This window comes from Patella vulgata, chromosome 1 (genome assembly GCF_932274485.2).
Source record: "Patella vulgata chromosome 1, xgPatVulg1.2, whole genome shotgun sequence".
NCBI classification, from domain to species: Eukaryota; Metazoa; Mollusca; class Gastropoda; family Patellidae; genus Patella; species Patella vulgata.
The window spans coordinates 27222206-27249178 of NC_065879.2; the positions used below are offsets into that span (position 1 = coordinate 27222206).

Genomic DNA, 26973 nt, shown 5'->3' on the forward strand with positions numbered 1-26973 from the left:
TTCAAAGAAGAATAGATGCAAACTCAGCTACCTAAGCAAAGTTCTTGTCTCTTCTATTGCATGTGATCTTTAAATAAACTAACCATATTAGTTTCATTAATTGTGTAGATGAGACATCTGTCCATTGTACAGAACTTTATGTTTTCCGTGTACTTCTAAACATTCTTTCTTGTAACACTCAGTCGATCATGACTCGCACTAGAATGAAACAACTTTTGAAAAATGTTCCCATTTTTTTGTTCATGGATTGTTTCCCTTATTGCTAATTTGTTTTCATTTTGAGTTAAGCCTGTATCACCACAAGCCTGGAACTATACAGCACTGTGGACATTTACTGGATCTGATTATGTTTGTTGCTTATTGCTTGCATTGTCTGTGTATAGTGTGTGTCTTGTCCGTGGTTTGGTTTTTATGTTGTTTTGTTTATGTGTGGTGTGGTCCTCCTGCATTTACTATTAGATTAATGAATACCTGTAATTATAGGAAGATGATGAAGAAATAATGCCAGAATTACCTGATAAAGATTTAGAACCAGGTATTTTACCTACAGAAATTCGTAAATTGGTAGAAAGTCGAAAACAAGTGAAACAACTTATGAAAACTGATAATTTATCACCAGAGCAAAAAATGCAGGTTGGTATTTAAATGGTATTATGAAAAATTAAATGGATGTTGAACAACAGGAAATAACTTGTCAGATGCCGATAAATTAAATTATGTGAAAATTAATACATAATTTTAAATATTTGTTAAATGAAGAATTCTACCATGGAATCTATATTTAAATGTTTTTATAAAGTAACTTCTGTAGCTACCTCCATTCATGTGGATTAAAAGTTAACTAATTGTTCTGATGTGTTTTGAAATTGTCTTTGAGTTTTTTATATAACCTGGTTATTTTCTACCTTACAGTATGATATAAGACAGAAAGCTTTAAAATTAACAGCTAACAGTATGTATGGTTGTCTTGGTTTCTCACATTCTCGTTTCTATGCTAAACCACTGGCTGCCATGGTTACAGGCAAAGGAAGAGAGGTAAGTTTTTGTTTTAAATTTAGACTAGGCCTAAAAATGTAGCAAAACTGTGTAAGTCCTTGGCTTTAATTTTCCCATTTCCTTTTGTTTGAGGGTAGGGAATCAGCAAATAAATTCACTTTCATAAAAAACTATGTTATAATTTTGACAAAACCAATTTTTGGGGGTCTTATAAATAAATAACCGCTCGCGTATCATGGACAATTTATTGTTTGAAATTTCAAGATTTAAAATTTGGAACAGCTTGGGAGAAGAGAAACAAAGTACTTTTTATTTGAAAATTAGTTTTATTCCCAAAGAGATCAGAAGCAAAATTTGTAATAGATGTTCCCAAAGAACAGGAATTCAAATTGGTGTGGCCTTACACAAGAACTTTTATGAGAAAGATTTAAGTTTTGTTTTACCAAGGTTAAGAAAATGTGCACAAATCACAAATAGATACAAAATAAACATATTCCATCTTAATATTAAATTGTTAAACATTACATTATTATAAACAATGATCATAAGATACCATATAGATTAAACGTTTAATCAAACAGTTCTATTCTCTCTTACACGAGACAAAAGCCACAAGTTAAATGGTGTCTTTATATGTTCTACAGTCATTATTTGTTGTTAAACAAATTTATGAAAGACTCCCAACTCCTGCACGCTACTTAGAAATCACTTAGTCAGTCAGCTTACCTGTTTATTTAAGACGGCAGTATTATCTCTAAACATTTTCATATCGAAGAATTTTGTCAAAGATAAAAGCCCAAAAGAAAAAAGAGCAATTTAACTCAACGTGTGTGCAGCGTGGTATTTCCGTAGCCTTGTTTGGTTTCCTATGGGAAAAAATATTTCAAGATGCAACGTTATTGATGAAGAATAGTGTTTACAAAGTAACAAAAACTTTTATCTTCTTTTATTACATTAACCGCTAAATGTTCTGATACGACTAGTTGACATTTAAATAAAAAACACACACAATTTACTTGTTGCTTAAATATTTTATTTTGGTAATAAAAGTTGTAGTAGGAAGCACTGGGGGATGTCTTATCAATGCTAAAGAGATCCTGAGGTATTTAGTCCATAATTAATTTATTTACTAATAAAATTGTTTTTTGGTTATTTGATTATATGAAAAATTAAATGAACATAATATATTGATTTAAAAAAAGAAATAGTGCTCGCGACGAATGCTGATTTTACTACCAGTATTCATATATCATAATTCTTTATTGGAAAGGTCGCCTGTCCAACCTCGTGGGTTTTCTCCGGGTCCTCCGGTTTCCTCCCACTGCTAAAGACCCCTACGCGCAAGCGAATTATGTAAATAAAATTAAACCATATGTTAGTCCCGAAATGACCTAGTTTGTGTCGAGTGGACGTTAAACCCCATTTCTCTCTCTCTCTCTTTATTGGAAATATTCGATTCTAGCTGAAAGGATTTATTTTTGATGTAAATCTTTTAAACCAGTATATTTTCCTTTTGTTCATTATTAAATATATTTTTTGATTTCATAGAATAAATATTAGTAAATATTTTATAGTAGATACATAACAGACCAAATTTTATTAGTTTTAATTAAACCCAAATCAAATAACTACTAAAAATTTGGTTCAATTGCTTTGAAATACTATTGGAAGATTTGTGCGAGTTCAATATAAAAAATAAAAAACAGATTTCCTTTTTCCTTTTGAAAAATATTTTTTGCCTAGAGAAAGTCCCATGTGTATAAGATGTGATAATAAAGACCTCTTTGTTTTAAATATGTGTTTATTTTATGATAATCTGGTGAACTAGAATAACAAATAGCAGGCTATTTGATCAATTGTAGAAGATTATATCAGGATTGTTAGTTACTTCTTTTATTAGCCACCATCTTGTTCACGGTGCTTCGATTAACTAGCTTCTTAAAATCCATTGTTTGGACGATGTTGGTTAGCAAATAATTACAGCATTTGTGTAAAGTGGCTGCTACTTTGTGGCCAGTTTGTGCTGAAGTGGCATTATTTCCTACTTAAACAGAACTAATCCCAGATAAATTAGGGAAAATCATTTTTCTCACACTAACTACTAGTAACGTCACACCTGAAACCATTGTACAAGATTCTACTGGCTATTGTTCTCGAGACAATAGAAACAACATGCTACTGACATGTGGATCGTTTGGATTAACTTAGAAAAATAAATAAATCTTTCATAATACAGGTTTTAAAACATTTGGTCAAAATGTCTAGTTTAAGATGTTTAATGGCACAATTTTAAAAGTAACTGAACAGAAATATTAAATACAGTATTTTCTTACTTTACATTTCAATCAAATATGCAGCCAGCTCTTGCTTAATGAGATGTGAAAAATGGCATTGATACCAATTAAGTTTCCAGAATATTTTCCATTCAATCCCCCCACCCCCAAACGCTTTATGTAAGATAATAAATTATATGTCACATATACGTTTTTGAGAAGAGAATTTAATGTTGTGTATAGGTATGTTTCAACTTTTTTTTTACCAATGTGTGTCATTTTAATTTGTCAAAAATGAGTATGATATGTTGGGTAGAGAAATTTTATATCTTTCATCCATTTCAGATTTTACTCCACACAAGAGATTTAGTTCAAATGGTGAGTTACACTCAAAGTTTCAAAAACATTTACCATATGATAAAATTTTGTTACTATAATCTACATTATAATGTGTAAATAAGAAAACCTTTATTTATATGCATTCTAAAAATTCAGTGCCAGTACTATCATAGTAGTAGGGGATGGGTGGTCGATTGGTCTAATGTGTACACTTTAGATCATTAGGTATGTCATTGACTCAAGTGGCATGGTTTCAAGCCCATACTTATACGTGACAAGGAGTAAGGTTGCTTGCCCAACCTTGTGGGTTATCTCCATGTGCTCCGGTTTACTCCCACAGATAAAGACCCCTACGCACAATCAAATTATTGAAATAAAATTGAAACACCTGTTAGTCACGAAATGACCTAATTGATGTCAAGCCCCATTTTTCTGTCTCTACTATCATAATCATAATAAATGCTCTTTCAAAACTATGTGATTATGTATTATAGATGAATCTAGAAGTTATATATGGTGATACAGATTCAATTATGATAAATACTAATTCAACTGATATGGATACAGTATTTAAACTAGGAAATAAGGTAATTAATATCTCAACAATCAAGTGGCATGAAAATTGATAAATGAATTTAAATTTTAGATGAAATCTGCTCAGTTTCAGAAAGAACAGCAAGAAAGGTATAGGGTATTACTATTCTGATGCAAACACCTGGAAATAAGGCACCTGTCATAGACATTGTCAGGCACAATCCTTTTGGTGTCTGTCATTTAATTTGGCTCGAATTTGTCTTTTATGACATTTATAATACATGTCTGGCACAAAGTTCAAAATGTCAGGTACCAGTTCAGTAGTCCCTGAACTAAATGCCAGGTGCAAATGTTTCCAGATCTGGGCTGAAAACTTCTATTGATAAATGTGATGCTGGTTCACTGACCAGGAGATCTCAGGTTCAATCAAAGTGTTGACTAAGAAAGTTTTTTTCAGCCTGGTTCTTCTTGTCAGTGGCTTGATTCTCAGTTGGTACTGTTAACACAACATTCATTGTTTAAATGGTCAAATTTGAATTGTCAGTATCATCATTTAAATGTAATTAATATGGTAGTCGGTTCTATAATGTTTCTCCTTTAAAAGGACATGGTCCATCTGTCTCCAATTTTATTCGATTCCCCGGTTGTACATGACAAAGGAGTAGGGTCGCCTCTCCAACCTTGTGGGTTTTCTCCGCTTCCTCTGGTTTCCTACCACTTTTAAAGACCCTACCCGCAAGCGAATTATTGAAATAAAAATAAACCATATTTTAGTCCCAGAATGACTAATTTGTGTCGAGTGGATGTTAAACCCCATTTCTATCTCCCTCTGTCCTTAATTAAAGAATGTGTCAGAAGTAGTCCCCAAGTGATCAAATGAAATAAGAAATTCATGTAGATGGATTATTGTATTTGATGATTTCAGACGAATAGCGTGGGGGTGGCCAGAATAACTGGATTAAATTAAAAGAAATTTACAATACAAAATTTGTTTTGGTGATATTGAATTAGTATGCAAAGTGTAAATGGATTACTTTATAAAATGTGATGTATTTTTTTAGGTAAAATCGGAAGTAAATAAATTATATAAATTGTTAGAGATTGATATAGATGGTGTATTTAAATCTATGTTATTACTCAAGAAGAAGAAATATGCTGCTTTAACGGTAACTAAAAATAATGACGGTAGTTTTACCACAGCTCAGGAATTAAAAGGTTTAGATATCGTTAGACGTGATTGGTCAGATTTGGCGAAAGAAGCAGGAAAGTAAGTACATATCTTCTTTTTTTTTCATTTCAAGGTCTGTCGTTTTTTTTGTCCCCCGCCTTTCGAAGAAAGCAGGGGACTATTAAAATGGGTTCGTCCGTCTGTCTGTCTGTCTGTCTGTCTGCCTGTCCGTCTGTCTGTCCCGTCTGTCTGTCCGTCTGTCTGTCCGTCACACTTTTTGGGACACAATAACTCTCTTCCTAATTGAGCTAGAATGTTCAAACTTGGTGTATGTGTTTATTAGGTCAATGCCTTGATGGAGTTCGAAGATGAGCATTTTCCGCTTAGGGTAAGCAGAGATAAGCAATTTGATTGGTTGATGCTTTGGGACACGATAACTCTCTTCCTAATTGGGCTAGAATGTTCAAACTTGGTGTATGTGTTGATTAGGTCAATGCCTTGATGGAGTTCGAAGATGAGCATTTTCCGCTTAGGGTAAGCAGAGATAAGCAATTTGATTGGTTGATGCTTTGGGACACGATAACTTTTAATTGAGCTAGAATGTTCAAACTTGGTGTATGTGTTTATTAGGTCAATGCCTTGATGGAGTTCGAAGATGAGCATTTTCCGCTTAGGGTAAGCAGAGATAAGCAATTTGATTGGTTGATACTTTGGGGCACGATAACTCTCTGCCTAATTGAGCTAGAATGTTCAAACTTGGTGTATGTGTTGATTAGGTCAATGCCTTGATGGAGTTCGAAGATGAGCATTTTCCGCTTAGGGTAAGCAGAGATAAGCAATTTGATTGGTTGATGCTTTGGGACACGATAACTTTAGTTCTAATTAAGTGAGATTGATGAAACTTGGTGTATAGTTTCATTACATCAATACCTTGACTAAGTTCAATCATGAGCATTTTCTACTCAGGCTAAGCAGAGCGATAAGCAATTTGATTGGTCGAGACATTGGAACACAATAATTCACATTCTAATTGATGTAGAATGTTCAAACTTGGTGTAGGCTTTCATTAGGTGAATGCCTTGATGGAGTTCAATGATGAACATTGTATGCTTACGGTAAGCAGAGATAAGCAATCTGATTGGTTGATGCTTTGGGGCATGATAACTTTGAGAGAGATGAAACTCCGAATATAGATTCATTATATCATTACCTTGACTAAGTTCGATGGTGAAAATTTTCTGCTAAGGCTAAGGAGCAATAAGCAATTTAATTGATTGGTCAAGACTTTGGAACATAATAACTCTGCTTTTAATTGAGGTAGAATGTTTAAACTTGATGTAGATGTTCATTAGGTGAATGTCTTGACTAAGTTCAATGATTAACATTTCGAGCTGAAGCCAAGCAGAGCTTATCAGTTTCATAATCTTGATTCTATTTGATAGACAGTGATGAAACTTAGTCTATAGTTTAACTGTTCGATACTTTTGAAAAAAATAAATGTTCTATTAATTAATACGTGTCATCTAATTATTTTGCTATTTCGGCGGGGGACATCAGCCTCACTGTTGGCTTGTTTGCATTCAATTACATGACAAGGAGTAAAGTTGTCCCCATAGCCTTGTGTTTTATTTCAAGAGTTTTCAAGGAACTCAAACTTCCAAAGTCACAGCTATAAATGAAATATATGAAATTTTTAATGTCAACATAATACGGTCCAAGAAATTTTGTTTTGTTTGACATGTTTTATTCAACTGGAGAGTCTTGTTGGTTAGACCTAGACAAAATGAAACAGTTTGTTCATTTATATATTTCAGTTTTGTTGTAAGCCAGATTTTATCTGGTGATAGTCGTGAGTTAATAGTAGAAAATATTCACACTAAGTTAATAGAAGTAGGAGAAAAAGTCAAGAATAATGAAATACCTGTAGAATTATATCATATTACTAAGGTTTGTTTACATTTAACGATACAAATAAATTCCATCAAACCGTATGGCTAATCTGGGGTGAATTGTTTGGGGTTTTATTTTTTTTTGGGGGGGGGGGTGCGATAATTAAAACAAGAATTTGAGATAGGAACTAAATGTCTTTTATGGCTATTATTTTTTTTGCAATAATTGAAAGCAGTAATTTGAGGTAAGAATAGCCATTTAACGTAAATTGTTATAGGTAATATTGAGACTAACAAAGAATAACTACTATAGTGAAGTGTACAATTCAAGGAGAGAATTTTGTTGGGACTCCCTATTAACTTTGTACTACCAACAGCATGCATATGGGATCTCATAATAAATTGAATGGCATTGTCTCATGTTTGATTTTTTTTATAGCAATTGACAAAAAATCCAGAGGATTACCCAGATAAAAAGAGTTTACCCCATGTACAAGTAGCATTACGTCTAAACACTAAAGGTGGAAAGAAATTACGTGGAGGTGATACTATAGCTTATGTTATTTGTGATGTAAGTACATGTTATTTTCTTATCTACTGAATTAATTATTGAGTATATCATCATTTATTGTCCTATTTCTGTTTAAAAAATTTGTTATGATTATGTCCAAAATTATTTTTTTGAATTACTTTCTATCAGGATGGTTCTAATTTACCTGCATCACAAAGAGCTTATCATCCTGAAGAATTAGCTAAGGTAGAGAATCTTAAGATAGGTGAGTTTTGTATATAAATATTTATTTCATTATATATAAATATTTATTTCATTATGGAGTTAATGAAAACTAAGTGCAGTATATATGGACAACGATGGTTTTGATTAAACAAGCATACACTCAGTAGAAATAAATGTCTCAATTAGTAAAAATGAATAAAAATATATTGTTTTAAAAGAAAGTTATTATGTATTTATATTTGTAGATGTCAAGTATTATCTATCTAATCAAGTTCATCCAGTAGTATCTAGATTATGTGATCCTATTGAAGGAACTGATGCTGCCCATTTAGCTGAATGCTTAGGTAAGTTCATTCTGTAGTGTTTAGGTCATAAGATTGCTGTAATGAATGCTTCTCATTTCATCGGCTATATGTTTTTATAACTTAAGTTCTAAAATTTATATGCCCATTAATTATAACAGAAATTGGTGATGACTGTCCAGTTAGGTTAGTTCTCATATATGGTAAATAAATTTTGGATTATTGAATGTCCCTCAACATTCCAGTTGATAAGGTCTGACCTCTATATACATTATACATTTTTTTCTTGCTGACATTGGTCACATGATTAAATTTCTTTCTATCGAATTTAGAGGAGGGGGGGGATGGCAGAATGGTTAGCGTGTGCGCATTGTATCATAAGGTCTGTCATTGTATCTTGTGGCATGGTTTCAATTCCCAGGTTGTATGTGACAAAAAGTAGGGTCGCCTGTCCAACCTTGTGGGTTTTCTCCGGGTCCTCCGGTTTCCTCCCACTGCTAAGGACCCCTACATGCAAGCGAATTATTGAAATAAAATTGAACCATATGTTAGTCCCGAAATGAACTAGTTTGTGTCGAGTGGATGATGAACCCCATTTCTCTCTCTTATCAAATTTTGAAATGTTAAATAGCACTCTAGAAGATATGTATGTGTGTACGGTACTTATTATGTCTATAATATAGGTTTAGATCCATCTGGCTATCGACAAGCATCCCATAATAATCATGATGAAGAAGATGCATTGCTAGGAGATCAGTTAACAGAAGAAGAAAGATATAAAGACTGTGATAGATTTAAATTTATTTGTCCTGAAGTTAACTGTGGAAAGGAGATCATATTTGATAGTGTATTTAATGGAACTGTAAGTATAAATATTATTGATATGATTTTATAAAACTTTCATATTCTTAATACTAAAATTCTTAATAAGGAAGATCTAATTGGAATTAAATTTTTCCCCTATTTTTTCTTATTTTTGCAGGAAGCTTTCATAGAATGTTCATTGGCTAAATGTACTAATTCTACATGTCAGTCAAGTCCTAAAGATTATCTTCCAAGAATACAGAATCAACTTACTACAACAATTAGACAACATATTGAAAAATATTATGAGGTAAACTACAATACTTAATACAAACTAACTAGCTGAGAACTTCATTGTGATTATAATTTATTTCCCGAACAGAACTAGAAAACAATATTTTTGCATGAAACTTTGTACACTGATCAGTCGCATAATGAATGAAGTGGTACTTTTTGCTAATTAGACTTTCTTGGGTTTTTTTTTTTATTTTTCTGTATAAAATTAAGGCTCGGTTTAATCTGGTGAGGGTGTCGTAACTGGAGCAGATTCTGACCATTCCGTATTCTTTCGAAAAACTCTACACAAAGTGGAGCCTTTTACCATTTAGACTTTTTTGGCTTTACTATTCTTTTTCTGTTGTGGGGATCACGTGGGTAAGACGCTGGCTCGCTAGCCTGGAGGTCGGTTGTTCGATCCCTGCATTGGCGGAGAAAGTTCATCCAGATTTTCCGGCGTGGTTCCCCCTTGTCAGTGATGCAGGACGGAGGGCCTGAAAAGGACAGCTGTCTAGTCCTTTGGATGAGACGAAAAACCGAGGTCCCGTGTATACATTGGAATGCACGTAAAAGATCCCTTGGCAGTTGGAATTCGATATAAGAGTAGGCGATAGTGTCACTGCCCAGGCAAAATTTCCCTCATAGCACACTGTATGGTGTATGCCCGTCTTCATTAGCCCAGCATAGGAGCAGAACAGTAGGACGTTAAACCCCATTTCATTTTTATTCCTGTTGTTCTACTGATGTGCCTTTTGATGGCTCTTGATTGTTAATTTTATTATAAATGGGCATGTAGAAAGAAATGGATTAAATTTATATATTCAATATGTTTTGAGATTCAGTACGTTTTGTAAGAACTTGTCATGTTATTCTAGGGTTGGATGAAATGTGAAGATACAGCTTGTGGTTCTAGAACGAAGAAATTACCTCTTATTTTTCAACGGGGTCATCCTATATGTTCTGTTTGTCAGCGTGGTATCTTACATACAGAGGTAATAAAATTGTCACAACTCAGTAAAAATATTTAAGAAACTACATAAATTAGGATATTCTTTTGATTATTAATTGCGGAAAATATTAAAAGACATTATTACTATTATAAGCTGTTGCACTGTCTCTCTACTAGGAACTTTTGTTTGCTTTCAAATTGTCGTGTGTATAGTTTGTATCAAACAATGTCCAGAGTAGGAATCCCAGCTTTGGCCTAGACGACCTTTCAGAATTTGTCAAGTATGGTACCTGCTTGTCAGGGGTGGTACCTGCAGGGTAGTGGGTCTAGTTGTTTGGATGGGACAGAATGGCACACATAACCATAAAAATTACATATGTTGACGAAATGTTAAAGCCCAACCCATTGAAATGAAATGTAGTAATGCGTACAATATCACAGCAATGGTTTGGTAATTTGTCTAGAGGTTTGATGCCATATAAGTAAGAGAAACAGAGAGATAGGGAGAAATGGGGTTTAACGTTGCGTTTAATGGTATTTAGTTGTGGGAGGAAACTGGATGTATGAATGCAGCCATTAGCAGGAAAAATGATTTGTTATTCTTCTTATATGGCATGTTGTAATTAGGTGGCCGAAAGGTTTAACACATGTGCATTAGATCATAAGGTCTGTCATTGAGTCTAGTGGCGTGGTTTCAATTACTTAACATGGAGTAGGGTCACCTGTCCAACCTTGTTGTTCTTACATTTCTGACCAATTTTGTGATGATATAATTTGAAACTTTAATATCCAATTAGGGATGCCTGTATTTTTTACATGCTGTATGAAGCCACAGTGAACGAAATTCAAAATATTTAATTCTCTTTGAAAAGAATTGTCAGCCATGTTGCTTATTTCCTTTGCTTGTTTCAAAACGAAATATTGACCGCATGGATTGATTATTAGGAGTAAATAATGACTTGAGATAGGCTTTATATATATAATTGACAATTATCAATCAACTAATCTTTTTATACGCCCACATTTTCATGTGGACGTATATTGTCGTCGCCCCTCGTCCACAATTGTTTGTGAACAGTCTACAGGTCACAATTTTTATCCGATTTCAATGAAACTTGAAATATAGGTTTATCACCCAAAGATCTCGGTTCCTTTCGATATTGGCATCTATCGGACCGTAACTTCATGGATTATGGCCCCTGATTGTACGAAAAATCACATTTTTGGCTTGTGAACACTGTAGAGGTCACAATTTTTATCCGATTTTGTTGAAACTTGAAATATAAGTTTATAACCCAAAGATCTCGGTTCCTTTTGATATTCGCACATATCGGACCGTAACTTCCTGAATTATGGCCCCTGATTGTACGTAAAAATGCGTTTTTTGGCTTGTGGACCCTATAGAGGTCATAATATTTATCCGATTTAAAAAAACGTATTATTATATCACCGTTAAACCCTAAGGACGGTTGAGTTCGAATTTCGTGAAAATCGGCCCAAAACTGACAGACAAAATGGCCGCCGTTCGTTCTCAAATAGCGTAAAAATATGGTATATCAAGGTTGTGGACCCTATAGATGTCACAATTTTTATCCAATTTTGTTGAAACTGGAAATGTAAGTTTATAACACAAAGATCTTGATTCCTTTCGATATTCGCGCATATCGGACCGTAACTTCATGAATTATGGCCCCTGATTGTACGCAAAAACGCGTTTTTTGGCTTGTGGACCCTAAAGAGGTCATAATTTTTATCCGATTTAAAAAAAAACGTGTTAATATATCACCGTTACACCCTAAGGACGGCTAAGTTCGAATTTCGTGAAAATCGGCCCAAAACTGACAGATAAAATGGCTGCCGTTCGTTCTCAAATAGCGTAAAAATATGGTATATCAAGGTTGTGGACCCTATAGAGGTCACAATTTTTATCCGATTTTGTTGAAACTTAAAATGTAAGTTTTTAACACAAAGATCTTGGTTCCTTTCGATATTCGCGCATATCGGACCGTAACTTCATGAATTATGGCCCCTGATTTTAATCAAAAACGCGTTTTTTGGCTTGTGGACCCTATAGAGGTCATAATTTTTATCCGATTTAAAAAACCGTGTTAATATATCACTGTTACACCATAAGGGCGGCTGAGTTTGAATTTCGTGAAAATCAGCCCCAAACTGACAGACAAAATGGCCGCCGTTCGTTCTCAAATAGCGTAAAAATATGGTATATCAAGGTTGTGGACCCTATAGAGGTCACAATTTTTATCCAATTTTGTTGAAACTTGAAATGTAAATTTATTACCCAAGGATCTCGGTTCCTTTCAATATTTACACACATGGGACCGTAACTTCCTGAATTATGGCCCCTGATTGTACGAAAAATCACGTTTTTAGCTTGTGGACCCTATAGAGGTCATAATTATTATCCGATTTAAAAAATCATATTATTATATCACCGTTACACCCTAAGGACGGCTGAGTTCGAATTTTGTGAAAATCGTCCAAAAACTGACAGATAAAATGGCCGCCCTTCGTTCTCAAATAGCGTAAAAATATGGTATATCAGAGGTTACAATTTTTATCCGATTTTGTTGAAACTTGAAATGTAAGTTTATAACCCAAAGATCTTGGTTCCTTTCGATATTCGCGCATATCGGTCCGTAACTTACTGAATTATGGCCCCTGATTGTACGAAAAATCGCGTTTTTAGCTTGTGGACCCTATAGAGGTCATAATTTTTATCCGATTTAAAAAAACGTATTATTATATCACCATTACACCCTAAGGAAGACTTAGTTCAAATTTCGTGAAAATCAGCCCAAAACTGACAGACAAAATGGCTGCCCCTCGTTCTCAAATTGCGTAAAAATATGGTATATCAAGGTTGTGGACCCTATAGAGGTCCTAATTTTTATCCGATTTTGTTGAAACTTGAAATGTAAGTTTATAACTCAAAGATCTTGGTTCCTTTCGATATTTGCGCATATCGAATTGTAATTTCCTGAATTATGGCCCTTGATTGTAGGAAAAATCACTTTCGTTTTAGCTTGTTTCCTATCCATCTCTCGAAAATGTGGGCGTATCCTGCCTGGCAGCCGCTGGTCAATTTAAACATATTTTATTGATCATAAATCATCAAAGGGATGAGACAAATGAATTCACTTAAAATTGATTACTCATTGACACGATCCGGATTATCAGCCAGTTGATTAATTTATAGTATGCTGCCACGACTACGTAGTTGTGATTGACAATCAACGTAATGGTCAATAATCTATTTTCAGTTAGAATTTTAAGATTTTTTTTCAATCCACTTCTCAAAAAGAATCGCAAGTACCCTAAAACATTATAGCCAAAATCAAATTTTAATCGGCACTTTTATTTTTTATCGCAAATTGCAACTTTGGCGACCAACAGCGTGAACCCTGCTTGTGGGTTTTCTCTGTGTCCTCCAGTTTCCTCCCACAACTAAATACCATTACACGCAACATTAAACCCTATTTCTCCCTATCTCTCTGTTTCTCTTAAATGGCATCAAACCTCTAGACAAATTTACCAAACCATTGCCGTGATAATGTACGCACTTTAAGTTTTAATATATACACTTCAAAAAAAGTAGGGGATATTGAAATGCAAATACCTATGCAGGTTGTGATATGATCAATAGTCCTGGAAACTTGACATGCTTTGAGAGTATGTTCACAGATGAAGAACTAATCGCCCCAACAGATTTACTGTTTAGCGTATCTTTGCTTTAGTGTGTTACGTTTAATTTGATCGGGAGACTTGTTCGTCAACATCAACCGACAAGACTGCTAGAATTGGCCGTGGCACTGCAAGAGGAGTGCGTCAGATTGCCCCAAATTGTGATTGGACGGTTGATTAGGAACATGCCACGGCGAGTTGCTGAATGTCTGAGGATTGGTGGGGCAATTACTCATTATTAAAACAAAAATCAAAAACGTCCATTTTCACTTTTGACAGTTTGCAAGTGAAATGGAGCCGTCAGATAAGTGAGGCTAAAGTGAATATCTGATTGACTTTAAATTTATACACAGTGTTTAAGGTCATGAGACCTTTCTGATAATTACTGCCAGAGTTATGGCCCTTGAATTTATATTTATACACTTAGACTGATACACAGAGTTTAAGGTCTTGAGACAAACAAGTACAGTGTACTCTGTCACTTTCGACATCGTAAGGGATCGATACAATACGCCAGATTATACAGCCTGACGGAATACTCAAATTGTCTCAATTCTGAAGTATTATTGTACCTCAAATACCGGAAGAATTATTTCAATACACCTTTAAATACTCAGAACTTAAAATATAATAAACCTTTCTGTACATTCAAAATTTTCTTACATAATATTTGGTCCAAATATCATCTAATATTTATAGAAATGTTTTAATATTATTAAATTACAGTATAGTGATTCAGCTTTATATACACAGTTATGTTATTATCAGTATATATTTGATCCAGAACGAGCCTTAAGTCTTCTTAGTGAAAGAGATAGAAGTATGTATTTCTTTATTTAATTACATAATTATTATAGATAATCCTTTTCTGTTTTGATTGTTGGGATGGAACAAAAAGACAGGGTTCTCCCATGTACACATGCTATACATGCTAAACAACCCTTGACAGTTGGAAATTGACTGAAACCCCACTGTCTGGGTAAAATTATCCTATCTCATATTGCACGTGGAAATGAAAAATTACCAATGTCAGTCTCAAGTTGACCGAAGTATTATGTTGACAAGACACTTAAAATCTCATTCCATTCCTACCTTTCTGCAAGAGGGAGAGAAATGGGGTTTAACGTCAAACTCGACCCAAACTAAGTCTTTTCGGGAGTAACATATGGTTCAATTTTATTTCAATAATTCAATTGCACGCAGGGGTCTTAGCAGTGGGAGGAAACTGGAGGACCCGGAGAAAACCCATGAGGTTCGACAGGCAACCCTACTTCTTGTCACATACAAGCGGGGAATAGAAGGCTCTAATACTACTAATAGTGATTTTCACAGGTTTCTTCAGGGCTTGGACATAAACTGTGCAGTTACAAATAAAGTTAGATAGCTGGTATCATGGTTAGACCTGTTTCTGCTTGTGATATTCACAAAAAGTTATTAGACCTCAATTGTTAATTTTAATTCTCAACTACAGAACTCTGTCAAAACTATGCGAAGATCCCAAATTTCTTAATGCCACTGATTGTGATTTGACAGATTTTAATATGAAAGTTAAATCTCAAAAAGGAATAAATACATCAGTTAAAAAATGGTTGAATTCCATTCAGTATTTACAAAGATAAGGTGAATTTGTCAACATTCATTAAATAAAATGGTAAATAATCAATTAAACATGGAATAAGATATTAGATGTCTGATGATCAGCTGCTTGAATTACCATATTTGTTCCAAACTACCACAAGAGCTATCAATAGCTTAGCTTGAAATTTGTCTGAGAAAATCTGTCCGCTTGTTAAAGATCAAAGATTTGACCTCAGGTCATCTGTGTTAGTTTCCTCTCTTTCACATGTCCCTGTGATTCTCAATCTTATTTATTCATTCAATTTTCACATGTTGTTCACATCTCTCTCATCAATTCACATAACATTGTTAAAACATCAACATTTAGTCTACGAATTTACTTGAAATTCTCCAGCTGATTGATGTGCTTTGTCATCTATGTTTCAATATTGATTTTTATTAAAATTGATAAATAAACAAAATTATTTGAATAATACTTTGTTTGAGTAATATTTAAGAGATTTTTTCGAAAGTTATACTTAGAATTATACAGTGAAAAGTTGTTAAATTCCATATCCAGTTTGAATGCATTAAAATGTTATTGAAGTCGCAGCATGCCAAAAACCTTTATTAAACAACATTTAGGCCCCAAACTTATTCATATTGATCAGTTCTAACTGAATTTTTAGCCATTTTAAGTTTACATAGGTTTCTACCGATTTCACGTTACTTTTATCATGTGTCTTAGATAATAACATAAAATATAATTGTGCCATCTTTTTCATACAATCCACTCATTCTTTGCTAAAAGGAATATCAGTCCAAAAATGGTTCCATTCCAATCAATATTTGGTTTCCCCTTGTCAGTGGTGCCGGACAGTGCCTGACAATGCAGATGTCGAGTAATTCTGATGGGACGAAAAACCAGGGTCCTGTGTACACATTGGCATGCATGTAACAGATCCACTGGCAGTTAGAATTTGATATAAGAAGTGGGCCATAGTGCTGCTGTCTGGCCCGTATAGCACTGAGTGGCATAAGCCTGTCTTCATAAGCCCAGTCGGAGCAGAACAGTAGGACGTAGAAAATTTGTCAACATCTAACATCTTCTGCAGACAATGGGATATGATCAAAACAAACCAACGCCACCTATAATATTTACTAAAATCTTTTGATGGGTCTCTTTTTTTAACCCCATTCAATTTTATCAAATTTAAATAATCAATTGGAGTACATTTTAGCATGGATTGTGTGTGAAATAGCTTTATTTAACGTCAGCTTCCACTGAGGTGATATCGCAGACAAGCATGGATTAAACCATGAACAATTAAATATCTGTAAAATGCAAATGACGATCAGCATCTGTAATAGATTTATATGCTGGGATTATTTAACAGATAACCTTTGAATTTTGATTTACATAATCACGCAAAAGCTTCTTGGACTGAAATAGGTCAAATATAACCAAGTAAATGAATTTAATACACAATGTAGAAATATGAGTAGAATATGAAGATTTGACACTATTTCTCTTGAAGCATTATTGACATTAGCCAGGTGCATTGTTCACTGACCTCTGAGGTCAGCTCCGTGTTTACTACAAGCTTTAGTCTATTGACTAGTCTCACAGTTGTCTGTGGTACACCGTGTGGAGCACATGACTTTATTGTTTACTGACCAATCACAGTGTCTGTTAGCTAGGACTTTTGACACTGTGTAACAATGTGGGTTGAAGTTTAAAATGGTCAATAGATTAAAGTTAAAATCTTGTTGACCACAAGGTTACCTTGTCCACTAAGTTTTCTCTTGACTTAATTAAATTCAGCTTGTTCTCTCAAGTGGTCTATCAATAAGATCTATTGAAACATGATCAACATACAGTCAGTCTTCTTTTTTTTTTTTTTTACTATGAAACCTTAGTAGATCAGCATTAAAAATCTATGTGAGATATGAGGATAAGACATTCATTTAAATTTGTAGATTTTATTTCGCTGATAGGTGTAATATGACTGAAATCCTTGTACCATACTTAGATCATTTTCTAATATATTAATGGTATGAACTACAGTTTCATTTTCCATTGTAGCAGGAACCCTCACTTAGTACTGAAAAGTGACATCAGATGTTCTAGAAAAAAAACTTTCAGTAAAACACCCTTGACTGACATATTGACTTAAATCAAATAGATTATTTATATTTTTGTTAATTCCAGGTACTGCCAGATTAAAGGTTAAGGATTATCTAGCAGATTATGCTATTGTTAAAAGAACAGTTGATAGATGGATTAAACAAAGTGCTTATTCAGAAGTTAATCTCAATAAACTATTTGACGGATTATTTATTCTCAAATAATAAGGGAATTCCCAAATTAAATAATAAAATTATAAGTATTAACAATACCAGCATTTAAATGGGTTAAAAATTGGTGTTTCATTAATTGTTTTATCCAATAAGATATAACCTTTTAAAGAGTGTTGTAGGAATTTATAATAAAGATCATCTAATGAATTTCAAAGTTTCATGTATTTATTCCTGTAGATATGTTATACATTTTAAATCAAAACTATTAATAACAGATTGTACAACAACAATTGTTTTAGGCTTCCTTGTATAGTTTATTCCCAGGACTGATTTAGTATAAATAATTAAAAACGTTTTGTACATACTTCTTTTGAAATAGTATACTTATAATGTACATAATATTTATTTTAATTCTCAAATATAAATTTATAAACCATAAAGAATATTAATAAATGTTTCCTTTTATATATTTTTAGAAATAACACAAACAGAAATTTTTGTACCATCTACATTTGACCCATAATACTATGGGAAATATTTTTTAAAATTTATCCAAAGATATATAAATAGGAGATAAACTAAAAATTATTATTTAGGCGTACATTTTTAGGATGATAATACATGCATGACCTCAAACATATTATAAAAACTTGATTATTCTTTCCAGAATGCATTATTGTTTAAAAACATTTGTAAATACCTCGGTATCATAATAAATCATTTTGTAATACAACTGTTGTTTGTTTACTTCTTTATTATTATTCGTATGGTATCCTGAATTTAAATGGAATCATGCTACACAATTATGATATAATGTATACAAATGGTATATGTTTTGATCGATTTCATAACCCATACAGGGGCGGATCTAGGAATTTTGAAAAGGGGGGGGGGCGCAAAATGAGGGCACTGACCGCGGAGAGCCTCTGAGAGGGGGGTGTCCCCTCAAGAAAATTATCCGTCATTTCCTGCATCTGTAGCCATTCCAAGAGCTATTTGGCTGATATTTTCGTCTAAGTAAACGTTCGGAAATCGTTGAAAAAGAGCCTTAAAATTGAGCAAAAAAGCCAGTTGAACACACGACTCGAAAATTGTCAAGGCGAGCGAGGCATTATGATGGGAAAAAAGACGAATCTATTCCCTAGCCACTTCACTATTTAAGCCTTGTAACTTGTACTGTCCACACATGAAACAATGCTACTGTCATATAGTAATGTCACCTTTCATGGAAGAGTTCCCTCCCCTTTGTTCTTTATTAGAGTACTCGAGAGTTATCTCCCATATGTGGGATCTTTAGTACTTAGAGAGGTTGAATAAAACATGGCCTATCTTACATGTGGATTTTAGATTTAATAGACTTTAATCCATGCCATCCATGGTGAACCAGAGAACTACCCCCCACAGAGCACTACATCAAGTTGCACTAATGCCCGTCGGTAATGGGCATGAGTGTATAGTAGTATACGCCACCGATTCCACAAGATGCTATCATTGATGTCTGTCTATAGTCACGCTATAAGATTAGGGCACCGTCAGCTAAACAACAAGAATTCGTTTGAAAATGGAAGCATTAATTAGACCAGACTGGTGTGTTTGAGTCGATGGTTTGAGTCATTTGGGATCCCTGTAACGGGTTGGAAACGGACATATTTGGGTCTGAGAAAAGGCACTTTCAGCAGTAAAAAAGGGCACTGTCGAAATAGGGGGTTTCGCGCCCCCATTGGATCCGCCTCTGCCATACAACAAAAGTTATTTGCCAAAGAGAAAAACTAATGGTACTCTGGTACATCTTCAAGTGAATGAAATGAAATGGCATTTAACATCTTACTTTTCAGCACGAACTGGGCTTATGAAGATGTAACATCTTTAAATATATACCAGCTAAATTTAAAATCATAATATATTGATTTATTAAAATTATAAGAGAAACGGTGGTGTTATTAGACCAAGTAATATTGGATCATGTTTGACTGACATGGGACTCGAGTGAAAAAACATCAGTTACATATATATATATTTGCGTTGCTACAATAAATGTAGGACCTCATCAGGGAAGGGCAGCGCAAAGGAGCCCATTTAAAAAGAAATTGTGAATTGCTTGAAGGATTTCGATAAATGTTCATTGGCAGGCAACAAATTTATAACTAACAACATTATAGAATGGAAGTTTGTTGTGTCATTCCATGTCAAGTAGACCCAATTTTCAGAAAGTTTTCTGGTAACACGCTTAGAAAGTTATATGTTAATAAACTAGTACATATGTAAAACTGCCAAGTAATATGGCTAGCATTAAGATTAACAGAGGTATGACCTTCAGGGTCAACATTCACCTGTTTTGACACTACCATCATATTTGGTGTTCTAATTTTATTTCTTGTCAGTGTATATTCTTTGGAAGAACTTTTTATTTAGATTATGAATCCACTATACCGGTTTTCTGAAGAAATACTGTCAACTGTGTATGGTGTACATAAAGTTTCAAAAATCATAAATCAGTATTTCGAAATAATGCAGGAATTTTACCACACTACATAAAATAGTCATTCCATCCAGCTGCTGATAAAATTAAGATTAATTACTTTTCGAGATACCCCCATCTAATCGAATGGATTAGAATACACCTCATAAGTCATGAGTCCTTGGATCCAATTTTAAAACGTCATTTAGATGGCCTTAACCCTTGTGCAAACACGTCGCACGAAAAACCTTGTCGGCAACAAGGGGTAATCTAAAACCCTCGGACATAAATGGGTTTGCGGATGCATAATTTTATTCAAATACGATCAAAACTAGAACTTCATATAAAAACTGAAGAATAATCAATGAATTATAAGGTATAATATTCTAAACCATCAAAACCTGCAAATAACTTTTGCCATTCTTTTGTCGGTGTTAGTAGAGTTCCTAGATTTGTTTGCAGATCTAGATTACTAGAATGACAACCCAGAGACTCGTTTAACATGGTGACTAGGCGGCGCCGCCGTCGCGCACTGGCCAACGCAATATCATCAGTAAAAAAGATTCCAAATACAAAGCTTGCAGTGAGCGCAGAACAGATTAGGAACTTGTAACCAGCAAAATGTTTAGGAGGGCGCGTCCAGGAAGACCCCTTATTTCCGATAATGTAATACCTTTAGTTTCTTGTCAAATGGTGCCACTGCCTCGCTTTCGTTCTATTTGCAGCATTATACCCGACATTAAGTAGCTGGCAATGTATAAAATTCTCGCTAGACGATTATGAACCAGTTCCCCACGGGCTATACTATATACCGGAAAACTACCCGAAAACACCATGTTATACTGAATACCGGAAAAACACTAAATACCGGAAAAAACACTAAATACTGGAAACCACCCTAAATAGGTAACCCGGAGAAGGGCTATACTATAAACCGCAAACTAACCCTAACCCAGGCTCACAGATGACCAGGCTCCCGGTTACCTATTTAGGGTGCTAGTCTCCGGGTTACCTATTTAGGGTATTTTCCGGTGTTTAGTGTGTTTTCCGGTATTTAGTAGTTTTCCGGTATTCAGTATAAAATGGTGTTTTCCGGTATATAGTATTGCCGGTTCCCCACAAATCTGAAGGATGTGGTCGTGCGGTCACTGAATACCCCGGTTTTCCAATATTTCAACACGACTTCCGACTATATACAGGTAAATTTTCATTCGATTCATTATAAATTTGAAACTGTGGAGATGTTTTAAAAAATGCGTTGGATTTTTATACGCCCACATTTTCACGTGAACGTGTTATGCCATCGCCCAGTAGGCACTGTTTAGGTCAAACTTTGTATTCGATTCTGATGAAACTTAAAGATACATTAGTTAAGAGTTTTATAAAGAGATGGCCATTCTTGCTAGATGATAAAAACAGAAAATGTCAGTCAAATTACTTTGTTCTGAACGGAATTGTCACTGTCGGAAGTTTGGACTAGAAATAGGCATCCATTGTGTTTGCAACGTCTGTGAGAATTCGCGATCGTTTGATTGACAGACGATAACTCCACCCACATATTCTCGATTGTCAAGTAACATGCTCAATGCTATGGTAGCCTCGCTTGGCAGGCCTTTCATCACCAGTTTCCGGTAGTGACAACAGCGGCGACTAACTGTATCCAAGCCATCCTTGGGTCTACAGAGTTGATTTTGAGCTTCTCTTATAAATAAAGGTCTAATTAATAATGTCTATAATAATAGATCTTTCTTTAGGCCTAATATACTATTCAAAAAAAGTAGGGGATATTTGATTTTTAAGTGTTATTAAAGTCACCTAATGAAACTGACGAAGAAACAAATGACAAAATGAAATGAAGTTCACATTCATCGATTTATTCCAAATGATCGTTAGACTAAGTAAGGCACAGACTGACCATTATAAGGGTAAAATGATACCCGGGGTCAAACAGCAAAGTTACCACAGCATCACAACCAAGTCAGTAACGGGTAAATCCTCCTCTGTTTGCCAAACAAGCATTGATCCGACGTGGCATACTCCTAATGAGACGTCTAAGGTCATTTTGGTCCAGATTGTCCCATTCCTGTTGCAACGCAGCAGCAAGTTCTTGGACATTGGCAGGACGTTGACGTAACCTCTGTCCAAGCATGTCCCAGACATGCTCGATGGGGGAGAGGTCGGGTAATTTGGCCCAGGTAATGTGGTGATGTTCTGTTGTTGGAGGTAACCTGTAACGATCCTGGCCCTGTGACATCTTGCGTTGTCATCCTGGAAGATGAAACGGCGGCCATGACGTCGTGCGAACGGCACAACATGGACTGCCAAGATGTTGTCCCGGTAGTACTGGCCTGTAACACGCCCTGCAACAACATGTAAAGCCGTTCTTCCAGCAACAGTGATGCCTCCCCACACCATAACAGAACCACCCCCAAATCGATCATGTCTGATGACGTTAACGTCTTGGAAGCGCTCGTTTCGACGACGCCACCCCCTCCTATGTCTGTCCAAAAAATCAACAGTGAACCTTGACTCATCTGAAAACATCACATTGCTCCAGCGTCGATTATCCCAGTGTTGACGATCCCTACACCAACGACGTCTTGCCTGAATGTGATGATCTCTCAAACAAGGGATCACGCGAGGACGTCGGGCGCGAAGGTGACCCCTATGCAGTCGATTCCGAATCGTCTGGCCACTCACTCTCACACCAGTGTCTGTTTGAAGACGAGCGCTGATCTGATTTGCTGTGATGACACGATTTCTCAAGGCCAAGGTACGGATAAATCGATCCTGGGCTTGAGTTGTCGCCCTTGGTCGACCTGAGCGTGGTCTGTCCTGTACAGATTGTGTATCACGGTATCTGGACCATAGCCTGCTTATGACAGACTGAGAAACATTCATCGTACGCGCCACAACCGCCTGTGTTGTGCCGATCTGTAGCATGCCAAGGGCACGTAACCTTTCATTTTGGGTAAGCCGACGCATATCAAAATTTGTTTTCTGGTCACTAAAACAATTAAACTGATGTTTCCACCCTGGAATTCAATGCCACAATGACTGTAACATTCAAAGTCAGAGTCGTGCAAATCTTGGGTTGGACCCCCATGATGATCCCAAGCATCACCTGCATTCCATGCGGTAGCTATTGGTGCGTTTGGGCGTCACATGTAACTGGAAATGTTTCTTCTGTTAGGTTCTATAGTGACTTTTTTCGTAGTCATTTGCATATTTTAGTATTATGCCCCCAAAATCAAATATCCCCTACTTTTTTGGAATAGTATATGTTATCTACATTATTAATTAGACATTAATTAACTTATCCAGACCATAATCAACTCTCGATGTCAACGCTAGCCTGCGATATTTATTGGATTACGATCAGATCTGCCGCTCAACTTTTATTTTTGATTTAATCATGAAATGGATAATCGAGACTATGTTTTTTTTTATCGTACCGACTTTCGTAATGATGATCGATCGCTATAATCTCGGTCCAGAGTGGATTAATTTGACTGGAATTTTCAGTAAATTCCCTTTACATTATCTAGTTTTTAACTGTTAGATATTGAGAACTGCCAACTCTTTATCTAATCCCCCATAATGTATCTTTAAGATATATGTTTATATTACGAAGATCTCGGATGGGTTATATTTTGGCACATATCGGATCGTTACTTCCTGGACTATTATTGTCCCTGATTGTAAAAAAAAAGCGCAGACGAGTTCGTAGAAATCTGACCGTCACTTCCAATGACACCTACCTTTATGCAAATAGTGGTAAAGCATGTAAATACATAATTATATCAAGGTTGCGGATCCTCTACAATTCGATTTTGGTGCGTACCAGACCGCAACTTATTGGGTTATATACCCTGCCTTTTACTCCAAATGTGAAATTTGTACGAAGTTTGTGAACCCTCCAGAGGGCACAATTTCAGATGAAACGTAAAATACATGTTAAGAATCATAAGATCTCGAATGAGTTTGATTTGTTGAGTTATGGCCGCTACCTTTTACGCAAAATAACAAAGTTTGTGAGGTTTCCCGCGAGATGATTTGGGGGCATGATTGGAACTTATCGATTCTCGTCGTTCTCTGTTGGTCCGTCCGTCCCTCTCAATAATTAGTATTCAAAAGATCTCAGATTGAGTTCGATTTGGGTGCGCATCAGACTGCAACTTGTTGGGATATGGCCCCTGCCTTTTACGCAAAATGTGTAACAATGTTTGTGGTCAATCCTTCCCGGGTCCTGTCGATAATCAATATTCCGCGTTGCGAAGTAACCCCCTTTCCCAAAAATTTTCTAAACGCGATAGAGGCTACAGAATTTAATAGATTTTTTTTTTCAAAAATGGTGTGAAACATGGTAGTCAGAGAGGATGGACCCTATAGTAATTGTGTTTCTTGTCATGTTTCGGCATTACCCCCCTTTTCCGAAAACCTTATTAACCATGTTCCCTTGCAAAATGTGGGCATATCTTGCATGGCAACCACTTGTTTTACTTCACACAGTTCGCTTTTATGAATTATCAATTTATAAAGTTCTCATAATATGGACAGCACTTAAATAATCAATTATGGTAAATAACAGAGACAATCTGATTACTCTTATAAAAATCGATTTGATCTTTTATCTGATCGTTTAAGACTTTTAAGGGAGAAAAATAAATAAATAAATATCGCCAATAAAACCAATTAGTAGATTCCAAACGTAGAACACTTCCGTTCTCGCCCATTTTTCTCCCTCTTAAACATCGAATACTGTATTTTGTCAGACAATAGATTTTGTTTATGAAGATAATACTCTTTACGTTTAGTCATCTTTAAATCGTGTTAATTGTTTAATAATCAAATTATTTAGCCCACAGCTTTCAGCTAAAGTAATAATATACCATCTTATCGTTATTCTCGTTTATCAAGACTCACAATAAATCAAAGTGAATTAAATATAAAGGGGCGACTCGACAGAATTTTAATGTGTTCTATATTGTCGGGTCCTGTTATAATGTACAATAATTAACTGACGGTACTTCCAGTTTGGCATAATTTCAATTACATCGGTAGTCGATATTATAAGTAAGCCTTTAAGTGTTTAATCGCGACTAAAGAACATATAAGCCTATTAAGATTTTCAGCCAAATGAATATATTTCAATTAATTAAGCCATCTCTTGAAGGACCTGTTAAAAGAGACTTCTACCATTTCCTGTCTTGTCGTGCTGTACGTGAAGTGCCATTCTTTCTTACATTTTCTTACTTCCTTAATTTACACTAGAAAAACAATTACATACACAATTTATTGTATCATTAAATATCTCTAATGGTCTCATTTCTATAATAAATAATGTTTTAAGATTTCCTTTTAGTTTCATTACACGCACCATTGATTTTACAAGTCACAAAGACGCCATTAGTGCAAAAGCCTACCCTTTTTAATGCTACGATATTCAAATATCCGAAAATAAATCCAGTTAGGCAAGATTAAATGTCAATGCACGCGATCTTTATCAGGTCCCCAGGGAAAACTATGTCTTGAGCTCTGATAAATAAGACTTAATAATTCCAAACCCTAGTTTTGTTTTAAAATTGTATTCTAGTTAGACCCTATTTCATCTTTATTTACAGTCGTATCATTGTGAGGATAAATGGAGACAACCCTTTAAACATATATTATATGCAAGAGCTAAATCTGCCTATTGCAGGTCTTTCTTTAGGCATGAAATGTTACATAAACTATTAATTAGACATTTACTAACAAAACAAGACCATAATCGACTCTCGATGGCATCGAGTACTCGAGACTTTAACTAGATTAAAACGGTTCGCCATTTAAAAATTTAATTTTAAAATGGGAAAGCGAGGCTAAGCCCCGATTATACCAGTGCCCTGGTTACCACTGTGCACACATCTTGTCAAAACTTCAAACAATGATAACTTGGCTGAGAATGAAGTAATTTGAATGAAATTTTCAATATTTTCTTTTTTATCATCTATTTTTGAATTATTATAGCAAGAATGACCAACTCTTTATTAAACTCTTAACTAATGTATCTTTAATTATAAATATCACTATCATTCGCGTTTTTGAAAGGTGTAAATATATATAATAAGACTTAGTATGTTTTCACTAAATCCATGTTTACTACACACGCAACACCTGTAATTTGAGTGGTAGACAGCTTCTGGTATCTGGATTGGAAGCGCAGTATCGGGTAGATAAAACGTACGTACCGCTTAAAATTTTTAAATCTGTTTTTCATTTCATTTACTTGCTTGCTATTGAAGTGTCGCATAATTTTGTATATAAAATATTCTGTTCAACCTAACTAGTAATAACTGCATTAAATGGTGTTTTGCCGCCGCTGAGACTATACGTAATTTGACCATATATTGAAATTTAAAATGATCTGAAATATAACATTATCTTTTACTCAAATTAAAAAAAAAAAAACCATTATTCAATAATTCATCTTTATTTATTTCAGAATCAACAGGCGTCAAAACCCATGCGCACTAAGGAGTCTTTTTTTATGGAACTTAAGGTTACATTTCATGAGAATTATTAGGAATTATAACGATTTATTTATCAAATATTATTTTCTTTCTCTTCTTTTTAACATCTATTAGCCCCGAGCATTAACTCTCCATTTTTCACTTTGTTTATAATTTAAATAAAACTTAGTGTTTTAT

General features: G+C 34.8%; 1 protein-coding gene across 1 annotated transcript in view; it reads left to right on the forward strand.

Annotated features, from left to right (window-relative positions):
- The window catches only part of LOC126828808 (DNA polymerase alpha catalytic subunit), a 43753-nt gene extending 25229 nt beyond the window's left edge, over positions 1–18524 (forward strand). Inside the window, exons 26-39 of the mRNA XM_050558839.2 lie at positions 484–633; positions 913–1035; positions 3615–3647; positions 4103–4195; positions 5204–5409; positions 7125–7257; positions 7639–7770; positions 7900–7975; positions 8181–8279; positions 8921–9099; positions 9220–9351; positions 10193–10309; positions 14695–14788; positions 17738–18524. Coding sequence (XP_050414796.1) covers positions 484–633; positions 913–1035; positions 3615–3647; positions 4103–4195; positions 5204–5409; positions 7125–7257; positions 7639–7770; positions 7900–7975; positions 8181–8279; positions 8921–9099; positions 9220–9351; positions 10193–10309; positions 14695–14788; positions 17738–17877 — 1707 coding nt within the window. The 3' untranslated portion in view covers positions 17878–18524. The remainder of the gene's footprint in view (positions 1–483; positions 634–912; positions 1036–3614; positions 3648–4102; positions 4196–5203; positions 5410–7124; positions 7258–7638; positions 7771–7899; positions 7976–8180; positions 8280–8920; positions 9100–9219; positions 9352–10192; positions 10310–14694; positions 14789–17737) is intronic.
- The last annotated feature ends 8449 nt before the right edge of the window (positions 18525–26973 follow it).